The following is a 20358-nucleotide window of genomic DNA, read 5'->3' as shown; positions in this document are numbered from 1 at the left end:
AGAAATCAAAAGAGATGACTATTTTCCGAGTTTAATTTTTATTGAAGATGAAGTTGTCCATGCTATAAAAAAAATCTTATCTTTATTTTGTTCACGAGGAATCTTTGTATTGTCTGTTTTGATATAACTGATTTTTTTTTAATGCGATTTTAATTTTCGATCGATTGATTGATGATTGTATGTTGTTGAAAGTCCCTCACGAAAATTTTTCACTCATATGGAGACGCCACCACTTGACGGTGTAGAGCAGCAAATTTTGCCCTATGCTCGGCACTTTGGGCCATTGAGTAATATAAAGAGTCTTTTTTGTGCCAGCACCTAATGCAACACGGGACCTCGGTTTACACGGTCTCAACCGAAGGACCGGTCTCCATGTCCCACAATGGGACTCGATCGAACCCAAGACGTTAGGATGAACTCCTTTCTTCGCAACTCTAGAGCACACCCTCTAACCACTGCGCCACGCAGGCAACTTAATTTTTCGAAGAGTTCATCGTGTTCAAAGACATTACACCACTTTTTGAATATGTTGTAACACAGTTGGTTATGTTGTAACACAGTAGGTTATGTTGTAACACAGTACCTCTGAAGTTTTTATTTTCTTTTGTGAGGAGCTAGTGTACATGTAGTTTGGGATTGGTATAATAGTTGCTTGAACCTGCAATTTATCTTTCATTTTTACGGATTTTCATGAAATTTAGAAATGCTATAAAGACCAGAAGCGACGGTTAAAAAACGTACAGTAATCGACTGTCTGAGCCAGAATTTCATATCTATTGAAGAAACAGTTCATATCTATTGAAGAAACAGTTGTCTACGATGACAAAAAGTCCGGTCTGAAATTTTTACTGATTTCAGCGTTGAAAAGTCATTTATTTGGTGCTATTGACGTTTGGAACATTTTGAGAGTTTATTGCTCCATCATAGCAGTTAATATTTTGGTGAGGAATAAGGTAAGGGGCTTGGTTGAACAATTTCTGATCCCTGCAAAATATCCTTGTTTGTATCATTATAATTATGAAGGGTAAATTTTACTCAATTTCAGTGGAATTGGATGTTTAACATTTTTAGCACGAAAAAGAATTTATCTGAAATATCCCATTGAAAGATACCACAAAGTCTGGAACATCTATACCATACTGGGATGTTTGACTTAAAAATAACATTGAAGACAAACCAATCCACGTGTTCAAAAAATGACGCCATATTTTTTATCGTCAACTTCATTTACATGTAAGAAAAATAAAGATAACGAAAATCTATCATTCTCAGAAGTGCTTTTAAACAATACAGATAAAGAACAGAGCAAAAACGAACCTCTAAGAACATCAGATATGGGATCTTGTGTTATAGACATGTGTCGATCGGTCACATCCAACGTGTACCCCTTGTCATGATTGGTTAAACGGAAAAATACGTGAGAATTCGTTAAAAAAAAATGTCAGTCAGCATTTGCCTTAATGAGAGATCTGCCGACAAGGTAATTAAATCGGCAATTTAGAATTTGCTAAATGTTGACTTCAGACGAGACTTGATATTTTTGTTACATCAACTTATATGTCAGTAGCATGCGTTGCTTCAAAAATTTATTCATATAGAGAGTATATGAATTGCTCGTGTGTATCGAATCAACTTGGAGATAAAAAAAAAACTCTGTATGCAGATTAAATGATGTGTTGCTATATAAATAAGGTTTATGAAAAGTTAAAGTGATCACGTTCATCATTCATCACCATCAATGTCCTTGTCTTGAAAAATATCCAAATATTTAACAGACAGATGACACGAATAACATTAGGTATGTCGCTTGATAAATGAAACATTGTTTCTATATGAGTGATTTCATGTTATCTTCACTTGCAAACCTTTAATTAAGAACTGATTTTATTTAGATTACACATGATCGGTCGAACAATATTTTAACATACTTTTTCTTTTCATTTTTTTTCTCTCTCCTTACATTAACTATTGTTTAATGCACATAAACAGGGCAACACTTAGGAGGGTCATCATATGGAACACTCTAAATGATGTTAATTACATACGAGTCTGAAATACGAGTACACATGTCTATTTTTTTATGAGGAGGAACTTTATTTTCTTTAATATTAACACTCTCTTGATCATAACGGAAAAGTGTCGGAAATTGAAACTAAATACAGGACAGGATAATAAACTAAATACAGGACAGGATAATAACATTAATCATCAGAAGGTAAAGCATTCCAAACTTAACGTTCCATAAGATATTCACTTATTATTGTTGCTAGTATCTTCCTGTGACCAACACCAATGAGTTCCATCCTTTGTTCTCCCTTCTGACGTAGTTGATAAACCAGGCATAACATTGCTGTTCTTCTCTCTTGGTCTTTATTTTACTACGACAGCAAGTTCCATAAAGACTTTATAATGCCTCAAACTGTGTGGGCCTTGCAAGTGTGCAGCAGAGCTTCCTCTGATAAATAGTGCGTCGTAGACTTCCTGTTTCCATACATCCTGCACAGAGGATCTTCTGTTAGACCCATATATATGTTATTAATGAAGTGCAAGATAGGATTCAAACTTCTTTCACCCGCCATTTCATAGAACTTGTTTCTGATATAATCACTAAAAATATATTTATATATTTGTTTGACATATAAAAAAAAATTGGACAAAATAAAATAGATGGAGATAACGATCAGTATTTGAGATAAAAAGTACATTGAACATTACAAAATAGGAGCGGAGCAAAAACGGACCTCCAAAACATCAGAGGCGGAATCAGGTGCGCTGGAGGAGTGAGCATCCGCTGCGTACCGAGACCGATGTGGTTGGTGCTAATTTATGACGTAGCAATATCATGGCTTGAGAACTTGGAGAAAACGATCAACGGTAATGTTAGAAGATGGTGATGAGCTCCGTCGATTGTGAATTGAATAAGTCCCTTTACCAAGCATGGCACAAAGAGAGAGAATGAATGTACCGGTTGATCAGGGGGAGCAGAACTTAGTAAGCAGGGGGCTTGGATAGGTGTTAGGTTTTACAACGCAGTTTACATGACATAGTCGGACCTTTTGGAGAATGAACAGTTCAGAATTATGTTTTCATTGTGATCGATATATCTATAACTATTATTTTTAACATAAAAACGTAAGTCAAATTGCACAAAAAATATCTCTTTACTAATAAAAATGTGTGAAACATTATTGTCAACTTCATAACTATGTTTTCAGGTATGGTACTCCAAAGCCACAAGAAGCATTATTTGGCCATTGCTCTATCTTTTTTTTTTAATATTTGCTTTTAGTTGAACCTTGAGAGAAGTAATGTAAGTATAAGTTATAATAGAAAACTCCTTCCTGTGAGAAAGCGGTCACGATGCTGCTATACAATTCTCATACATCGAACATAATGGTTTTTTTCTCCATGTTTCCGCGTCCCTGACACGAGCCACATCCTGTACATTAAATGTATACTTCCCAGTACAAGCCTACCTTATTATGCAACGGTTTGAGCCTGACCGTTAACGCGCGATTTGCAAACATGTAATATGGTCAAACTTGACTTGTAACATTTGCAGGTGAAATTCGCTGAATAAACATGACAAAAGGGTATTACAACACGTAAATTTATTTAATCAATTTTTAATTCTGAGTTAGCAATTCACTTTCTATTGATTATTATCACATTACCCTGTGTATACCAGAGGTGGGATCAAGAGCGTAAGGGGAGTAGGCATCCCTTTTCAACCGGTCGTTATCCCGAGCTTGTGTATTTTATTGATAAGTTAAACGGAGTAAAGGTTGTCATATTGGCAAAAATATGTGAATCAATAAATGTCCTAACGATGGGTATAAAATTATTTATACATTTACAAAAACACAATTTAATAAAATGAATAGAGAATTTGCATAATTACTAAATTATTTGGGATCTTCGATCTAAATGCATGTAAAAACTACTAGCCAACAGTATAAGAGGAGCCATTTTTGTTTAACATTTATTCTCAAATTGGAAAAAATCAGAGATCATACACATGATAACGATATTCTATATCTAATTTAGATCTCTAAATTCCATGAAACAAAGCTACACAATATATTGAAAGCACAAGATTGAGAGAAAAAAGTTACATAAAATCCGGATAACCTAAGAAGAATTTCGCAACATTTCACAGGGAACCAGAGAAAGAGGAATTGAAAGAACTTCTGAATTCGAACGGTTGCTAAAAATATTCGTTGTTGAAGAAGTTGATTACATAACTAAAGAGACAAATTGAAAATATATCACATTTTTACAAAGCCAAAAACATCTGAATCATGAATACAATATTGACAAAATTCTCCTTGATTATCTAAAATATTAAAATTCATGTTTCACAAATAAAAGACAAGAAAAATAGTCAACATATTGCGAAATAAATCTTTAAATTCTGTGTCACGTGCATATGATAAACGAAGCAAGCAAACAGTCCTATACCTCTAACGAATCATGACACTGCACATCAAAATAAGTCATCAGTGGAGGGGGGGGTCCCTTTTTTTTAAATAAAAAGCAGAGTTAAGGCTGAGGACAACTGGTCATTTAATCAGTGTGTATTAAAATTCAAGGAAAAATAATCTTAAGTTGAACTTGAACATCCTTTTTAAAATTAAAAACTTTGTATCAAATTATTGTGTCCAGTTGTATAGGTATTCAAAAGAGAATTTCTTGGAATTTGTAAATTGGGAATTCTTTTCCATGGGATTTCGTCTATAAATTCATTCTGTGATACACCTCGGATATTTATCTCGAGATATATTCATAAACCAGATTATAGGGGAAGTAAATTTCGTGCAATATGGGGGAATTTTATCTTGGACAATCTCTTTGTTTCTGGTGTCAGTGGGTTTTGGGCAGAATGAAATCGTGACTTTTATTTTGTATTGTTCCGTTTCCCCTACTCTTCATTTTAATCAGTAATATCTGGAAAATGAAATTCCAAAAGAAGAATCAAATGCTTACCCTTTTTCCCACGTACGGAAAAGTATTGTATTATTTAACCACGAAAATGGAGAATTTTTATCTACGAATTACATGTTTCTTTTTCAATTATATTTTACACTTTTCTTAGGATAATTTTTAGACATTTCTTGAACTTTGGCAAAATGGACAACATTTTCAGATTAAAAGATCGTTTCAAGATTAAAGTATTGTGACTACAGGTACAATTACAAATAAACATGTCAGATTTTATAATGATTTTAAGCACTTGTAACAACAAAATCTCAATGTGTGGTATCATACAACTGCAAACATACAAAGTAGGAGGGAGTGATATCGTTATTATCATACAAATTGTTATTAACAGAGATCATATTCGAAACTTTACTAATTGATATTCAATACATTATTGTATTACATGTATGTCTAAAAAATAATAGACACAAGCAATCATAGCCTATCCACACATGACAGTCTTTAAGCATGTTGGAAAATGATATGTTGCCTTTGACAAAGAAAATCCACTTGTTATTTTACCCTGTCGCTGTAACATTTTAAACAATTTTTGGTGGTGTTCGCGAAAAATCAAAAGTATATTATTTCTTTTTAAGCAAGAAAATATAAATTCTTCAATCAATTTATCAAAAAAAAAAAAAAAAAAAAAAAAAAAAAAACAGGATATCTTCACGACGCATTATTGTTCTAAGTAATACTTCTTGTCCATGGTCCTTAGGATCTTACAGACAATCGTTATCAATTACCTCTATTAAATTAATTCAAATCAATGTTTCAATTACATGTATATATTGGGGGGAGGGAGAATCGGAAAACAGTTGTATGGTTGCAGAGGTATAGAAAATGCATAACGGAACAATCCCTTTCATGGAGCATATTGCAGTGCATAAGAAATGATATATATTTAATTCAAATCTAATTAATAAAGGCAATCTTAATTATATGCACAACACTGATTAAACATTGCGGTTTTAATGATATTTAATATAGCACCTATTTCCATTAATGTTCAAACGCCATATACATCATGATGGGCAACCTTTTTAGTTCAAATCTTGTAAAAAACATTAGCATTTCCAGAAAAAAATATATACATGTACTTTGATTTTTAAATCTTAAAGAATGAGCTCTGATTTCTCTTGATGGTGGGATAAAAGAAGCAGCAATTTTATTTGCTAAGAGATGTAGAGGAGAAATAGGGTTAATATACTGGGTGTTTGACTTTCAGAGTCGGAGAAATCGGTACAAGTTCAATAGGAGAAAAAAAACACAGCGTTTTACATGGTGTTTTGGAGTACACTGCCTGATAAAGTAAAGCAGTACCATGTCAAAATATTACAAAATTATGACAGAATTCGAAACAACTTTTCAATAATTGATACTAAGTAATTAGTAAAAAATACAGTATAACTTCCGCTATTAATCAGTACACGAGGCATAAAAAAAACAAAAAAAAGTTGTTTGTGAAATCCACATACATTGTTTGTTTCAAAAGACCCATGCAGGAAATTTACCGAATTAAATAGAAAGCTGATAAAAGGGCAATGCTGTAGAATATTTTGTTTACCTGTTTTAGGCATGAGGGAATTGCTCTTCTCTATGAACATTATTAAGATAACCCATAAAAGCTAGTGGTCAATTCTTTGATTAATTTGTGCTTTGAGGAATGTCTGCTATTATCAAAAAGTTTATAATAATTATATTGATTAAAAAAAATCAAGTCAGTAACTATCGTTGCATATTTGTAAAATTGCAATGTCATACAAATAAAGTCCACGGTGTAAAACACCCGGATATCTGTTAAATATGATTCTATCACACAATATTATGCTGAAAAGGAAAATCAAATTAACAAGAATACATGTATTGGCAGTAAATACTGACTTTTTGGATGAAGCGCCGCGACAGCTATATATAACATAATGCTTTAAGCATTTCGTATAGTAAGACAAACAGTTACAATAGAAAATCTCGTGGTTTTTACAAGGTTCATCGTTCCTCTGCTCACAATTTCTGTTCCATATTCTGATATTTGATACCAATAAATATATGGAGTCTTTTCAACAATCTGCTAACGGCACCTGTATCTCATATGTATTGTCATGTGCTATTTTAGAGAGAAATAAAAATTGCTATGTGCAAATGCAACTTATAATATTTTCCTCGTGGAATAGCATTATGACAACACAAGGCTGATTTTTTGGTGTCATTAAAACAGGATATAAATTAGATGGTTTAAAACACTTTTCTGAACAACACAATCATTGCAAGCCAGGCAAAAAAGTATAGATACAATGGTCTTACCAATACACACAGGTAAACAATATATAAGGATTATATATATTTCTAACAATACACTATATCAAAAGAATTGGATATAAGGCGTCTTACGCCACATATTTAGTATATTCACTACCTCGACAAAGATTGACACAAAAAGAAAAACATTAAGACATCTTTGATAACAACCATTTGAAAAAATGTATGGGATAAAATGTTATGCACACCATTTCCAAAAACAAGCATGAAATGATTTTTCTAACTATTGGCTACAGAATAAAGCGATTTTACACAGCATTCTAACAAAGGGGTCTATAACAAAACATAGAGAACCTCCATTTTCTAACAATCATTCGGTTTGGCCTGTAGCCTGTTACAAACCCCTTTGTCTATAAACGGTATCAGGAGATGGGGTGCGGAAAAATGTTTGTATTTACAAATTGTGTATGTAGGTGATATATATATAAAAATATCACCCTATGTATTGAGAGACATAACTGCTCTTGGAGCCAACGGAAAACAGGACAAAAAAGTACTCAAAAAAGCTGACCAGATTGTCCCAAACATCACCGGTTCTTAGCGTGAACACTTTAAAAAGCATGACATTTTCCAGGACCAACACAAATACTGACGTAGAACACATATTTAAGGTTCTTTGACCAGAACTCTTCTGTACCAGAAGTAAGTACATGTATAAGCAAGACCAAACAAATAAAAATCAGGTTTAGATGCTGAATCATCAAAGGCACAAATAAAGTTAACAACATCATAATTTATATTATAAAAAAAAATAACGGAGTTTGCATATTAAAATAGACTGCCAAAACGCTGACCTTTCAGAAAGATACTTCTTCTTATAAGTAGAACATACAATGTGTCGTCTAAACATGTTGGGAAGGTGGAAAACAATCTAACCATAGTAAATAAAAGGTGGAAAAGTAATCTGATCTTCGAAAATAAAAGAATTTCGTAAAGTATTTCAGGATAAACCCTCACCCCACAAAGTCAAATGTGTTCTCAAAACAAGCAAAACTCCAAACACAGCTAGTTATGGTGATGTAAAATTCCAAACCAAAAGGGAAAGGTATATTTTAGAAGAAAGGACACTTTTAAAGGAACACAAAATACACCAGTTCTATTGAACAAAAAAAATACAACGCATATTTTATGTGTACACAACAACTGACTCGACTTTTGAACTAGTTCTTTGGTATTCGTAGATGCTAAACTTTGAACAATAAACAAATTTTACAACAAACTAGTATACTATGACAATATTACATTTTGGTATTTTTTGAATTTTGAAATAGGAAAAATCTACATGGAAAAAATTACTACAACTGCAATACTGTCCAATATAATAATAATGCAAAACTGATGAAGGGAAAAACTCTGTCTGTTACATGTTGTGCGGTGGTGGGGGTACCGTTTGGGTTTCAGGGCCAGGATAATTGGAATTTTGTTTCATAACTGCCTCTAGCTTTCTTTCTAAAAATGCAACTCTTTCTTTTAAATAATGATTTTCATACTCAAGTTCCAATGCACGCTTGTAAAAATTCCTTTCCTTTTCCTTCTTGGCCTCTCGCGACCTTCGGGCTGAATCATTGTTCTTCTTTCTCTTTTCCCAGTAGCTTGGGTCCTTCATGTCTGAAGGGACTGTGGACTTTTTTCTCTTGCAGATGAGCTTCCTAGGCTTGTATCCCGCCACGGTAACTCCGCTGGTGATCATCTGATCCACGTTGATATCTGATGTCGGACTATTTCCGGTCCAGTCTGGAAGCGTTGTGGGTTGACTGTCGCTTGTTTTAGAGTCGCTATCAGACTCCACAAAGTCACCGAGTAACTTCCGCTCAGAGTCCAGATTCGGACTTAACTTATGGGGAGTCCGATCTCGCATTTTGAAAGACGGTGGTGAATAGGGGCCCTCTTTTAAAGAAACGGGTTTTCCATTGCCACTTCGAATTGGTTCAAATAAATTTGGTTGAGTGTTTATCGCACAATTGTTCCATTTGCTTTCCTCAGTTTCGGTCTTCAGGGCTATGTTTGTGTCTGGGTACTGTTCGTTGGAATAGTTTCCGTATCTTTTGCGAAACTGATCTTGCGGGGGCTTAAAATGACTATTCCCATAATTTTGTCCATACGTATTATTTCCGTTTATGCTGCCGTTCGAGACTGGGTTGAAGCCGTTGTGTTGTGAAACATGTTGAAAGCCCGCATTGTGGTGAAAATCAGCATGCGTCTGTTGCCCGGGTAATGGCCAACAATCAATGCTGTTGGGTGCGAATCCCTCCTTCTCCATCTTGACGATTTGCGAAGACTGTGTCGATCCCGGAAAACCTTCAGAGGGCCAGAAGGAAGGAAGGTCGCACGCCGTGTCCATTAGCAACGCACCGGCCATTAGTTTTGAAATACTAGTACCGCTATCCTCAAACTGTGATGTTGACATACCTAAAAGGGAAAAGGGCACGGAAATATTAAAAATGCATTATATCATTAATTAAAGATCAAAGATTCTGATAAGGACCGATATAGCAATCCCGTACAAGAATCAAAATGGCACAACCGATGGGCGTATTGTGGGGCGATATTTAAAAAAAAAAAAAACACCATGACCAGTAGAAATTAAAAGTGAAATAAATTTTAAAAACTATACAATACAAACGAACAAGCTATAAAGAAAAAAAAACCAAAACAAAGTTAAATAAAACAACAAAAATAACTACAAATTTGTCTCGTGTGAAATTAACATTTATTAAAATCAATTTATTCTATTTTGAAATCATAATCCTCTTAAGTTAATTCAATTCTATGAAATAAATAAAAAATAATTTCCTATGCAAAAAAAAAAAAAAAAAAAAAATTTGACCTTCAAGGCCATTTTTAAAAGATTGTTTGTTTGTATCCTCTTCATACTCAGGGTAAAAAAAGGGTGGGTAGATAGGTGGAATCTTTTTTTTAAAGAAATATACTTGGTAGATTTCATTGAGTGCTCTTATTTTTATAATTTGTATAAACAATAATGTAGCAGTATATATGTCTACATTTTGAGTTAATTTTATTCTGTACAAACTGTTGGACACGTCTAATTCAGCCTTTTCTGATATTTCATGTAGGGAGAGGGCGATTAAGTTTTTAGAAGATGTGCTCAATCACATTGTATATGCTCGTATTTAGTGCTATAAAATATGTTCAATATCAATAAATATACTTCTTGACGAGATGGGAAAGAATAAAAAATCATTTCTCAAAGGTTAAAAACGGGGGGGCAAGCAAACAGATTTAAAAAAAAAAAAAGATGACCTCAGATAACTCCATTTTAACCTATAATTTTCATTCCATGCATATAATTCATAGGTTAAACGTCTTCATTAAAAAATCTTAAAACAACGGTGTATTATAATTTGAAGCAATAAATTCTCTACATGCATATATATTCAAACCCCTTCCCTAGGAATCTATGGCACTCAGTGTTATATAATGAACAAAAAAATCTTTAAAAAAAGTTATACATGTATATCAATACTTACAAAAAGGGGGACGCTTTGAATATCGGTGTAATTAGCTATAAATCAGAAGAATGGTCGCGGTACAGAAGTTTCATTTCCCTGAGCCTAACAGGAAAAATATTATCATGTGATTATTTTCAACGAATAACTTTATCTGATTTTTAAAGCATTTTCTTTTTAATTTTAGATCCTTTTTAATCTATATCATAAATAATTCGTGCAATAATTATGGAATGTAATGTTTTACACATGTGGAATAAAGCAAACGAGAAAATTTTTTCCTTAGAAGATAGTATAAATGAAAATATTTTTAATAAACTATTTATGATAAAGGTTATTTGATAATTTTCTTTATAATCAACATATTCAAAATTACACGTTTTCGAATTCATATCCGAAATTTCGTGTTTACTATGTCTTTCAACATATACATGTTGACAACATTCACAAAATATTTAACAACAAGGAGCACGCATTTAAAAACATGAACGACACTTTATATGACCCTATCTTTTCTTAATTTTTAATCAGAACTTAATCAGAATTTAAATTGAAGGGGGGTGTGGGGGGTGTTTGAAACATTATTTTGTATTAATGTTCGTATTTATTTGGCAGTATATATTTGATATGATATTCAGTACTTAAAAGGATTTAACAATGAAACATTTTGCCAAGATTTGTAATTCTTTTTTTTTTTGCATTATACATTGTATTTAAAAATAGATATAATTTTTTTGGAAAGCATATTATTTAAAAATAGATAAAAATATTTTTTTAACTATATACAGTACCTGTACATTTATATATACTGAGTATAGTAAACGATATATATCTAATTAATGAAACACAGTCAATCTGCTCGGTATATTGATAGTAAACATCCTGCGATACACAAATGTAATGAAATACGGAGTGACCGAAAAGTATAATTATTTGATTTATTTCCAAATATAAACTCAGAGTGCAGAAATTAGCCATTATATTTTGACCGGTAAAACGTGAAGTAGATCAAAAAATATAAATTAATTATTTCTGTATAATTTATTTGTAAACAATTTTATAGTCTAGTTATAAAATTATATTTCGTTTTGCCTACTTCATTAAAAATAGATTCTTTATGATTTTTTTTTATCATGGGTGTCACTGGCATCCGAGATGACCCGCGTTCATTTCAAGCCCTTAGTAAGTTACTTTCCGTCATAGGATTATTAAACTTTTAACTTGAAAATGACGAAAATATTAAATACGTGCCTTCGTACTGTATGTGGAAATTATTAAAACATTAAATACGTGTCTTCTGTATGTGGAAATTAATAAAATTATATTAAATACATGCCTTCTGTCCGGTATTCTGAGAACAGTTCTTTGATTTTACACAAAGAAACCATTCAAAGTTTTCTGCACGAGACAAGACATGGTTATTTTTTTTTCAAAAGTATTCATTTCATTATCTTAATGCTTTCATTTTCTTTCTTTTTTTTTTTTATTATTAATTATTATTATTTTAGCTCATTTAAAAAAATACCGGTTGCGTATTCCATTCGAGTAGTCCCATATCATTATGATGTTCAATACTTATCACGGTATATTTTAAAGGAAAAAAAGAATACGTAGTCTTTCATTTTTTATATTTCTAAAATTTACTACCGATAAAATTTCTAAAAAAGAAATCTTCGATAGGTACTTTTATTAAACATAATCAAGTTTTACTTGCTGCAAACTATTAGCTCAACACCGATATTTATATGAACGGAAGAAGTCCATGGAAAATTTTTTCTTAATAAACAGACACTTCTTTGGAAATAATTCAACGAAAAAAAAAAACGCGGAAAATAAACAAGCAGATCCTTCAGTACATCCCATAATACGCCTATTATTTTCAAACTTTCAAGAGTTTTAAGTATAAATCTTTTCCGTTCGACTTATTTTTTTTACTGGTCTATATACAAAAAAAAAATTGTAAACATTATCTTTTTAAAAATCTTTAATAAAAATAGGATTTAAAATCTATTGGTTTTGTAGTTATACCAGTGACATAATGAAATAGATCGCATAATTAAAATTTAAGATATTTTGTTTTTCTGTAAATTAAATATATCCAATGCAGTTATCAAATATATTGGAATATTTATCATAAATATTCTCATTTTTCTATTGCTTTCCAAAAATCTGTAAAGCAAATAAATTTTAATTACTTTATCTGAATAAATACTTACCGCACGTTTCGAATAAAGACAATAAATTATAGATGTGAAAAATTACATGAAATCACATATGCTAAACTGACATGTTAAAAAATTAAATTGTAATAGATTGTCAAATAGCAGACATGGAAAATCAATCAGAAAATGAACATCAAGATGATGTCTAAAATACCTTATCAAACCTGTTCCGACTCACAGTCATGTAAATAATTTTAATCTGAAATACTAAATTAAATTAAATAAAGATATTTTCATAATGTTTACATATGTTTTAGAGATGTCTAAGACATCCATTTTAAAATATGTAATTAATGTCACATTGTTTTCTTTATTTCCAGAATTTATATCAAAGATTGATAATTTGAAAAAAAATACTTTTGATGCATCTTTTTCTTTTTTCTTCTGTGCCGATTAAAAAGTACAATTGATTACAATCCTAATTATTTACTTATCACATATGAATTAGTGTATTTCACGTTATTTACGCACCTGTTCTCTTATATGCGTAAATTTCGCAGGCAAAGACACGGAGAAAACGTCATCGCCACGAATCGTAATCGACCAGACGCGGTGGCGATTACGGGTGGCGATACTATCCCTCTAGCGTGACCTTTTCACAGTAGAGTATCAAATGGACATTCTCCAGACAAGAGTTATCGTCCTTTGTGAAATATTCTTGTCAGCAGTTTCGTAAAAATAATAAGGACAGTCTATTAAATTCTTGAGGAGAGGAGTGATGAAAATATTTTGAACTAAAATAAAGAAAAATAAGATGTTTTAATTAACTTTCACTTTGATCGAATATAAAAGCCTTTTGACTAGCTTTAGAACTCTTTTGCCCCTGGAGATACTAAACTAAGTTGTGATGGCGTCCAGCAGGTGCAGTTTCATTGTCTGAAATTATATTGTTTGCGTTTTGCATTGAAATGTAAGAATAGACATTACTTTTTGTAAGAAGATAAGCTAGAATAATTGTAAATTATTCTAACTAAAATAAATTATTTTGTTATGATACTTGGTGTACGCAGTTGCACCTTTGTAATCAGAGAATTGTCAAGTCCTCTACAGTCTACTATCACAAGATCAGCATACGAAGCTTGAATTACCTACACAGCTTATTTACTTATTTGAGCTAGCTGTATTTTGCTACTTACATGTAATCGTATTTATTTCTTAAATTAGCATTTTTTTCAGGATATACAAACAGTCGAACTTTGATGCAGTGATCATTTTCAAATTTGAACTATTAAATCTGATTACAATTTATTTTTAAAAAATGTGACTTAAAGATGTTATCCCCCCCCCCAAAAAAAAAACTTATAGTATTTATTGTTTTTTTTTCCACAGGCACTTGCTTCGGTAATAAATTTTATACCCATAGTATTATAATAACACAAGGTGTCTAATGGTTGTGTAGATAAAGTATTTAAGAAGACATAAGTATAAACAGTTTGTCAGTGCATTTACTCTGAAAGTGTAAGTGAGTGTGATTCATCATTCTGGGGGGAGAGAGTTACTCCATGTAATTCAGAGTTGGATACCTTGTGTTATATAGGTTAATAATTTATATATGAAACAAATGCCTGTGTTTTTTCTGAGTAATTTATTATCAGTAATACTCTCCAGAAATTAGGCAGTGGTCTTTGAATGGAAATTTCAATGCATGATTAAGAGTAAAAGATTCTTTTTAGAAAACAGTGGGAAAAAAACCCTCCCCTGTATTGTGGGTTTAATGCTTGAATTTTTTGTGACTATATGGGGATAAGGATACCTACAGATTTCAATGGAGAAGTTAAATATTATTTAATGTCAGTTGTATACTTGTTACAAATCTTATTTGGGGGCAAATTTTTGCAAAGAATTAAAGTACATGTCTTATCCCACCCTGACACCCCACTTCATTTTCACTAAGTGCATTTACCAAAAATTACAGAAGTTTTGTAATATTTTTAAGCATTAGTATTAGTTGAAAAAAATATAGGGAAAAAAAAATGAAATTAAGGATTTTCTCCCTCGTAGGAAGCAAAGGCAGTACATGTTATAGTATATTGACTATAAGTAACATAATAAAAGTGACATTGTGTAAGATCCATTTATATCATTCAGATAGTCTTATCAAAAAAAAAAACTGTGGTAGGTGTTCAGTAATAATCCTCTACAACACTTGATAAAAGACCTAGAAAAAAAATCTGTGATCTTTTAATTACCTGTCATAAGGGACTTATTTAATCGGTTACAGGTTTATTTATTAAAGTATAAAAAGGTATGAATAACTCATGAAGAAGCATACTTGTCTTCTTTAGAATGGAGGAAATTCCCATCAACAAACAACAAGAAAGGAGTGACATAATTTCAAATTGTGAAGATCCATCAAGTGTAGAGGAAAAAAAGCAGATGGCAGTGTCAGGAAATTCCATAAATATACCTCAAGAAGGGGACAGAGCTTTCAGGGCAATTTCAGAGGGTAAGCTAGGAGAGCAGGAATCACAAGGAATCTTTGAGAACAAGGCTGCCTCTCTGATGAGCACTGGGTTAAGTCAGCTAGGAAGTTACTCTTCAGGAAGTGACTCTGAAGATAACTCCCAGCCACCTGGTGAGGTTTGTCAAACAACAAGTGAGATGTCTGATGAGAAGAATTCACAATCAGAGACCGTTCCCAAAAGTTCAGTTAATATAGGAAAAACAACAGAGCAAAAGGAACAGGATAAGGAGAAAAACTCTAACATTTCTGAAAAGGCTATGGAATGTACAGAAAAGGTCAAGGAAAGTTCAGTGCAACCTAAAACACACGAAAGAGATGTCCAAAAAGCAGAGGATGGCAAAGGTGAAATATTATTTGGTTCTAATCAAGACAAAACATCAGAGGATTTACAGAGTGTGACGTCCTCAGAGAACAGTGACCAAAAGAGTGTAAGTCATAATGTTGAATCTGAAGAAAGTGATGTGTCTGAAAAAATAGGATTGCCATCAGAGAGAAGCCACAGGTCTGAATCAACAGGATTTGAAGTAGAGGAGGCAGTGGATACTGGGTTAAGAAAGCCGTCTAGAGTGGAGGTGATTGATGAGGAATCTAATTCAAGCTTTATCAAACTGGACAGTAAAATGAAGGACTCTCCATTAGAAAGTGACATTCCACCCTCACCTTATGGAGTTTCAGAAATCTCAGAGACCCCTGGACCACCATCACCCACCTCTATTATAAGGTATATAATTATTATATGCAATTGTAAATAAAATTCCTCTGTTTTCAATATTTTTTGTGCCAGTTTATTTTAAGAATGATTTATTTCTTTTCTTTTTCATGATAGTAATGGTGACAGTGTTTCCTTGCAAGCGTTTGATAACTTTGGACCCCCAACTCCATCATCTGTGGCAGAGAGCTCTTCAATGGGACCCACTCCATCAAAACGGTCCAGATTGGCCGTATACACACCAAGTCAAGAACAGTAAGTTTTTTCATTGTATATATGTAATGTAAAAAAAAAGTTACAGATACCAAGCTTCATTTCTACCAGGAAGACTTTAAAGCATATTTCCATAAATATGCATAGAAGCAAGCTCAAAGTTGATAAAACTGGATTTTTGTAAAAAAAAAAATTCTTTCATAATTTTATACTTTCTAAGAAATGGAGAGAAAAATTGCAATGCTTCAACAACAAATTCATATTTATGTATATAGGAATTTAAATGTTGGGCATTTCTTTTAATCATCGCATTTATGATATGCAGCTAATTTTCACATCTTGTGAAACTTCTTTTCAGCATTACAGCAAATAAGTTGTTTGAGTACCAGTGGCCCACAGACAGTTCAGGGGAACATGGAGAGTACTACATGCTACAGGAACAAGTGTGCGAGTATCTGGGGGTCAAGTCATTTAAACGCAAGTACCCAGGTCAGTCTGACATAAAACCATTTAAGGGGAATACCCACACTAGTATAGTATCTTGTTTCCCTTTTTACTTTAAAAATAACTTCAGTTCAAAGTGATTAAAACTAAAACAATTTTTTTCAGATTTTCAAAAACAACAGCATTCTTTTTGACTGCCTGACCAAGCACCCATGAATGGAAACATGGGTCATAGCTTTGATATTGTGTCATTTGATTTAACACAGGCAGAATTTGTTTTTCAGTTTTGATTTGTTACATTTCTTGATCATGCTTCTAATATGTTTTATAACAAATAAAAAAGTAACTGAAATTTAATTTGAAAGGGTAGGGATGTAAGACAAACATCCAAACTTTACAGTTATAATAATTTTCAGATAATAGAAATGTCTATGACTGCTTTTATAAAATATATTGGTCTGAAGCTTGTTGGCAACAATAAGTCATTAAATTCTCCTTAAAATTTTGAAGGATATTAATTTCAACATCCTATCTATTCCCATTTAATAGAGATAAACAATCTTAATAACAGAATTAAAGTATTAAATGAAAGATATCCTCTGATGATTAGTGATAAAGCATAGTCACAATGTCATGCTCGTAGAAGTTGGCCTCTGAGAAATAATTACAAGAAAGCATTTTGAACATTTTTAATGAAGAGGTTTCAGATCATCACACAGAACACATCTATTGCTCATTTGTCACAATAGATTAATATTATACTGTACTTCTAGAGAGTTTTTATGCAGAAAAGTTGATAGAATTAAAATAAGTTTCTTTGGTCACACTTTCAAAGTACATGTATTACATATTCTGTATACCGGGTAAATATTTTTTTTTCCAGATTTTCTTACACAAAATTCCTACATGTACACTTTTTAGGTCACCTGAGTAAACTCAGGTGACCTATTGCTATCACTTTTCGTCCGTCGTCGTTCGTCGTGCGTCGTGCGTCGTGCGTTAACATTTGAACATTTTCAGCTTCTTCTCTGAAACCACTGAACCAATTTCAACCAAATTTGGCATATAGCATCTATGGGTGAAGGGGAACAAAAATTGTGAATTTCATGGGCCCTGCCCCCCTGGGGCCTGGGGGGTGGGGCAAAAACCACTAAAATTAGTGCAATCTTTAAAAATCTTCTTCTTTACTCCTGGACATCAAGCAGTCAAACTGTTTGCATGATTGTAATCAGCATTGAGTCCTCTACCAAAATTGTGAAATTCATGGCCCCGGGGTCAGGGGTTCTGGTGTTAGGGTGGGGCTAAATAAGTATATAGTGAAATTTCATGAATTCTTTGAAAATCTTCTTCTCTGCTCCTGGGTATTAAATAAACTAACTAAGTGCATAGTTATGATGAGCAAGAGTGCCTCTACCAAAATTGTGAATTTTATGGCCCCAGGGTCAGGGGTTCTGGTGTTAGGGCGGGGCTCTATAGATTATATAGTGAAAATACATAAATTCTTTTAAAATCTTCTTCTCTGCTCCTGGGTATTAAATAAACTAACTAAGTGCATAATTATGATGAGCAAGAGTGCCTCTACCAAAATTGTGAATTTTATGGCCCCAGGGTCAGGGGTTCTGGTGTTAGGGCGGGGCTCTATAGATTATATAGTGAAATTTCATGAATTCTTTGAAAATCTTCTTCTCTGCTCCTGGGTATTAAATAAACTAACTAAGTGCATAGTTATGATGAGCAAGAGTGCCTCTACCAAAATTGTGAATTTTATGGCCCCAGGGTCAGGGGTGCTGGTGTAAGGGGGGGGGGGGGAGCTCTATAGATTACATAGTGAAAATACTTGAATTCTTTGAAAATCTTCTTCTCTGCTCCTGGGTAATAAATAAACTAAATAAGTGCATAGTTATGATGAGCAAGAGTGTCTCTACCAAAATTGTGAATTCTATGGCCCCAGGGTCAGGGGTTCCGGTGTAAGGGGGGGGGGGGCTCTATAGATTATATAGTGAAAATACTTGAATTCTTTGAAAATCTTCTTCTCTGCTCCTGGGTATTGAATTAACTAACTAAGTGCTTTGTTATGATGAGCAAGAGTGGTTCTACCAAAATTGTGAATTCGATGGCCCCAGGGTCAGGGGTTCTGGTGTAGGGGGGGGGGCTCTTTAAATTATATAGTGAAAATACATGAATTCTTTGAAAATCTTCTCCTCTGCTTCTGGGTATTAAATAAACAAAATAAGTGCATACTTATGATGAGCAAGAGTGCCTCTTCCAAAATTGTGAATTTTATGGCCCCAGGGTCAGGGATTCTAGTGATAGGGTGGGGCTTTATTGATTATACAATGAAAATACACTAAATCTTTGAAAGTTTTCTTCTCTGCTCCTTGGTATTAAGCAGATGAACTACCTATGTAGTTATGATGAGTAAGGGTCCTAATCTTCCAGAATTGTGAATTTCAAGGCCCCAGGGTCAGGGGTACCATAAAGGAGGGGGGGGGGCTGTACTTATATACTGAAACTGGATGAATTGTTTGAAATCTGCTCCTTGGTATTTATCAAATATTTTTGAAAAGCAAGGGTGCCTTTTCAAAAATTGTGCAATGTGTGGATCTAGGCCTAAGGGTCAGGGGTTCATGTGTGATTGGGGCATTACTGATCATGCTGAATATTACTGATTACTTGAAATGCATTTTTTGTTCCCCTACCCTGCCTATGGGTATTAAGTAAACAAACTAAGCAACTGCTAAGTGTATTGTTATGATGATCAATGGTGCCTATTTCAAAATTGTGAATGCCATAGCATCTGGATTAAAACATGAATCAAATTCAATCACTGGAAAGTTGTTGCATAATGCTCAGGTGACCTATAAGGCCCATGGGCCTCTTGTTTAATATCTGTTCATTTTTAAGCTTAATTTTGAAAGAAAGTTTATTCATTTAATAGTATGCATTGTGCTTAAGATTTTTTTTATTGGTACCCCAACATTTTTTTTTTCCATTTTTAATCTCATTTTAAAAACATATATATCCCACCTTTAAATTTATTTGAATTGCTAAAGAACAGATTTTGTAAAATAATATACTGTAGATCACCAAAGTTTACCTACACCTTATTTTTGCAAAATAACTATTTGGGATAAGCCGGAATATTTTGACTTCTGGTTATTGTTGTAAATGACCTATTTAATAAATATACTTGAGATTTAATTGTTTTTTTTGGCATACCTTCTTGCATAATTATGTAACAAAAACACAAATAGAAATTAATATTAAGTGTAAAACACATAAAGAATAAGTGGTTATAGAACTTTCAAAATTTGTTGACCTACAGTATCCATTGTATTTGAGATACTGTTATTTGAGATACAAAGTTCAACTCTAATTGATTATATTTTCACAGTACATTATTATTTTTCATAATCTGACTTATTGAAAATAAGAATACAGTAAAACAATTTTTCCACTGTGTATGTGACATTTTGTGAATTAGTTAGGCAAGGAAAATCATGAACAGTACATCTTACATAAATTATAATAGCATTTCCT

General features: G+C 32.8%; 2 protein-coding genes across 3 annotated transcripts in view; one reads left to right on the top strand and one right to left on the bottom strand.

Moving 5' to 3' along the window:
- Positions 1–3966: 3966 nt before the first annotated feature.
- Positions 3967–20358, bottom strand: part of LOC134230586 (uncharacterized) — a 23222-nt gene continuing 6830 nt past the window's right edge. The window contains exons 1-2 of one of the 2 annotated variants that reach the window (XM_062712422.1): positions 13460–13626; positions 3967–9708 (exon numbers count right to left, since the gene is read on the bottom strand). In XM_062712422.1, the coding sequence (XP_062568406.1) occupies positions 8660–9706 (1047 nt within the window). In that variant the 5' untranslated portion in view covers positions 9707–9708; positions 13460–13626 and the 3' untranslated portion in view covers positions 3967–8659. Of the gene's footprint in view, positions 9709–13459; positions 13627–20358 lie in introns of those variants that run through there. The other variant, XM_062712421.1, reaches the window with a different exon arrangement.
- LOC134230585 (PHD finger protein 10-like) overlaps positions 13816–20358 on the top strand; it is a 20981-nt gene continuing 14438 nt past the window's right edge. The window contains exons 1-4 of the mRNA XM_062712420.1: positions 13816–13898; positions 15274–16173; positions 16279–16416; positions 16733–16863. Of these exons, the coding sequence (XP_062568404.1) occupies positions 15275–16173; positions 16279–16416; positions 16733–16863 (1168 nt within the window). The 5' untranslated portion in view covers positions 13816–13898; position 15274. The remainder of the gene's footprint in view (positions 13899–15273; positions 16174–16278; positions 16417–16732; positions 16864–20358) is intronic.

The sequence above is a fragment of the Saccostrea cucullata genome, unplaced genomic scaffold (assembly GCF_032062105.1).
Source record: "Saccostrea cucullata isolate Sc308-1 unplaced genomic scaffold, CSIRO_AGI_Scuc_v1 ctg320, whole genome shotgun sequence".
Lineage (NCBI taxonomy): Eukaryota > Metazoa > Mollusca > Bivalvia > Ostreida > Ostreidae > Saccostrea > Saccostrea cuccullata.
Note: the sequence above shows the minus strand (reverse complement) of the source record. Positions and strands in the feature narration are given on the sequence as shown.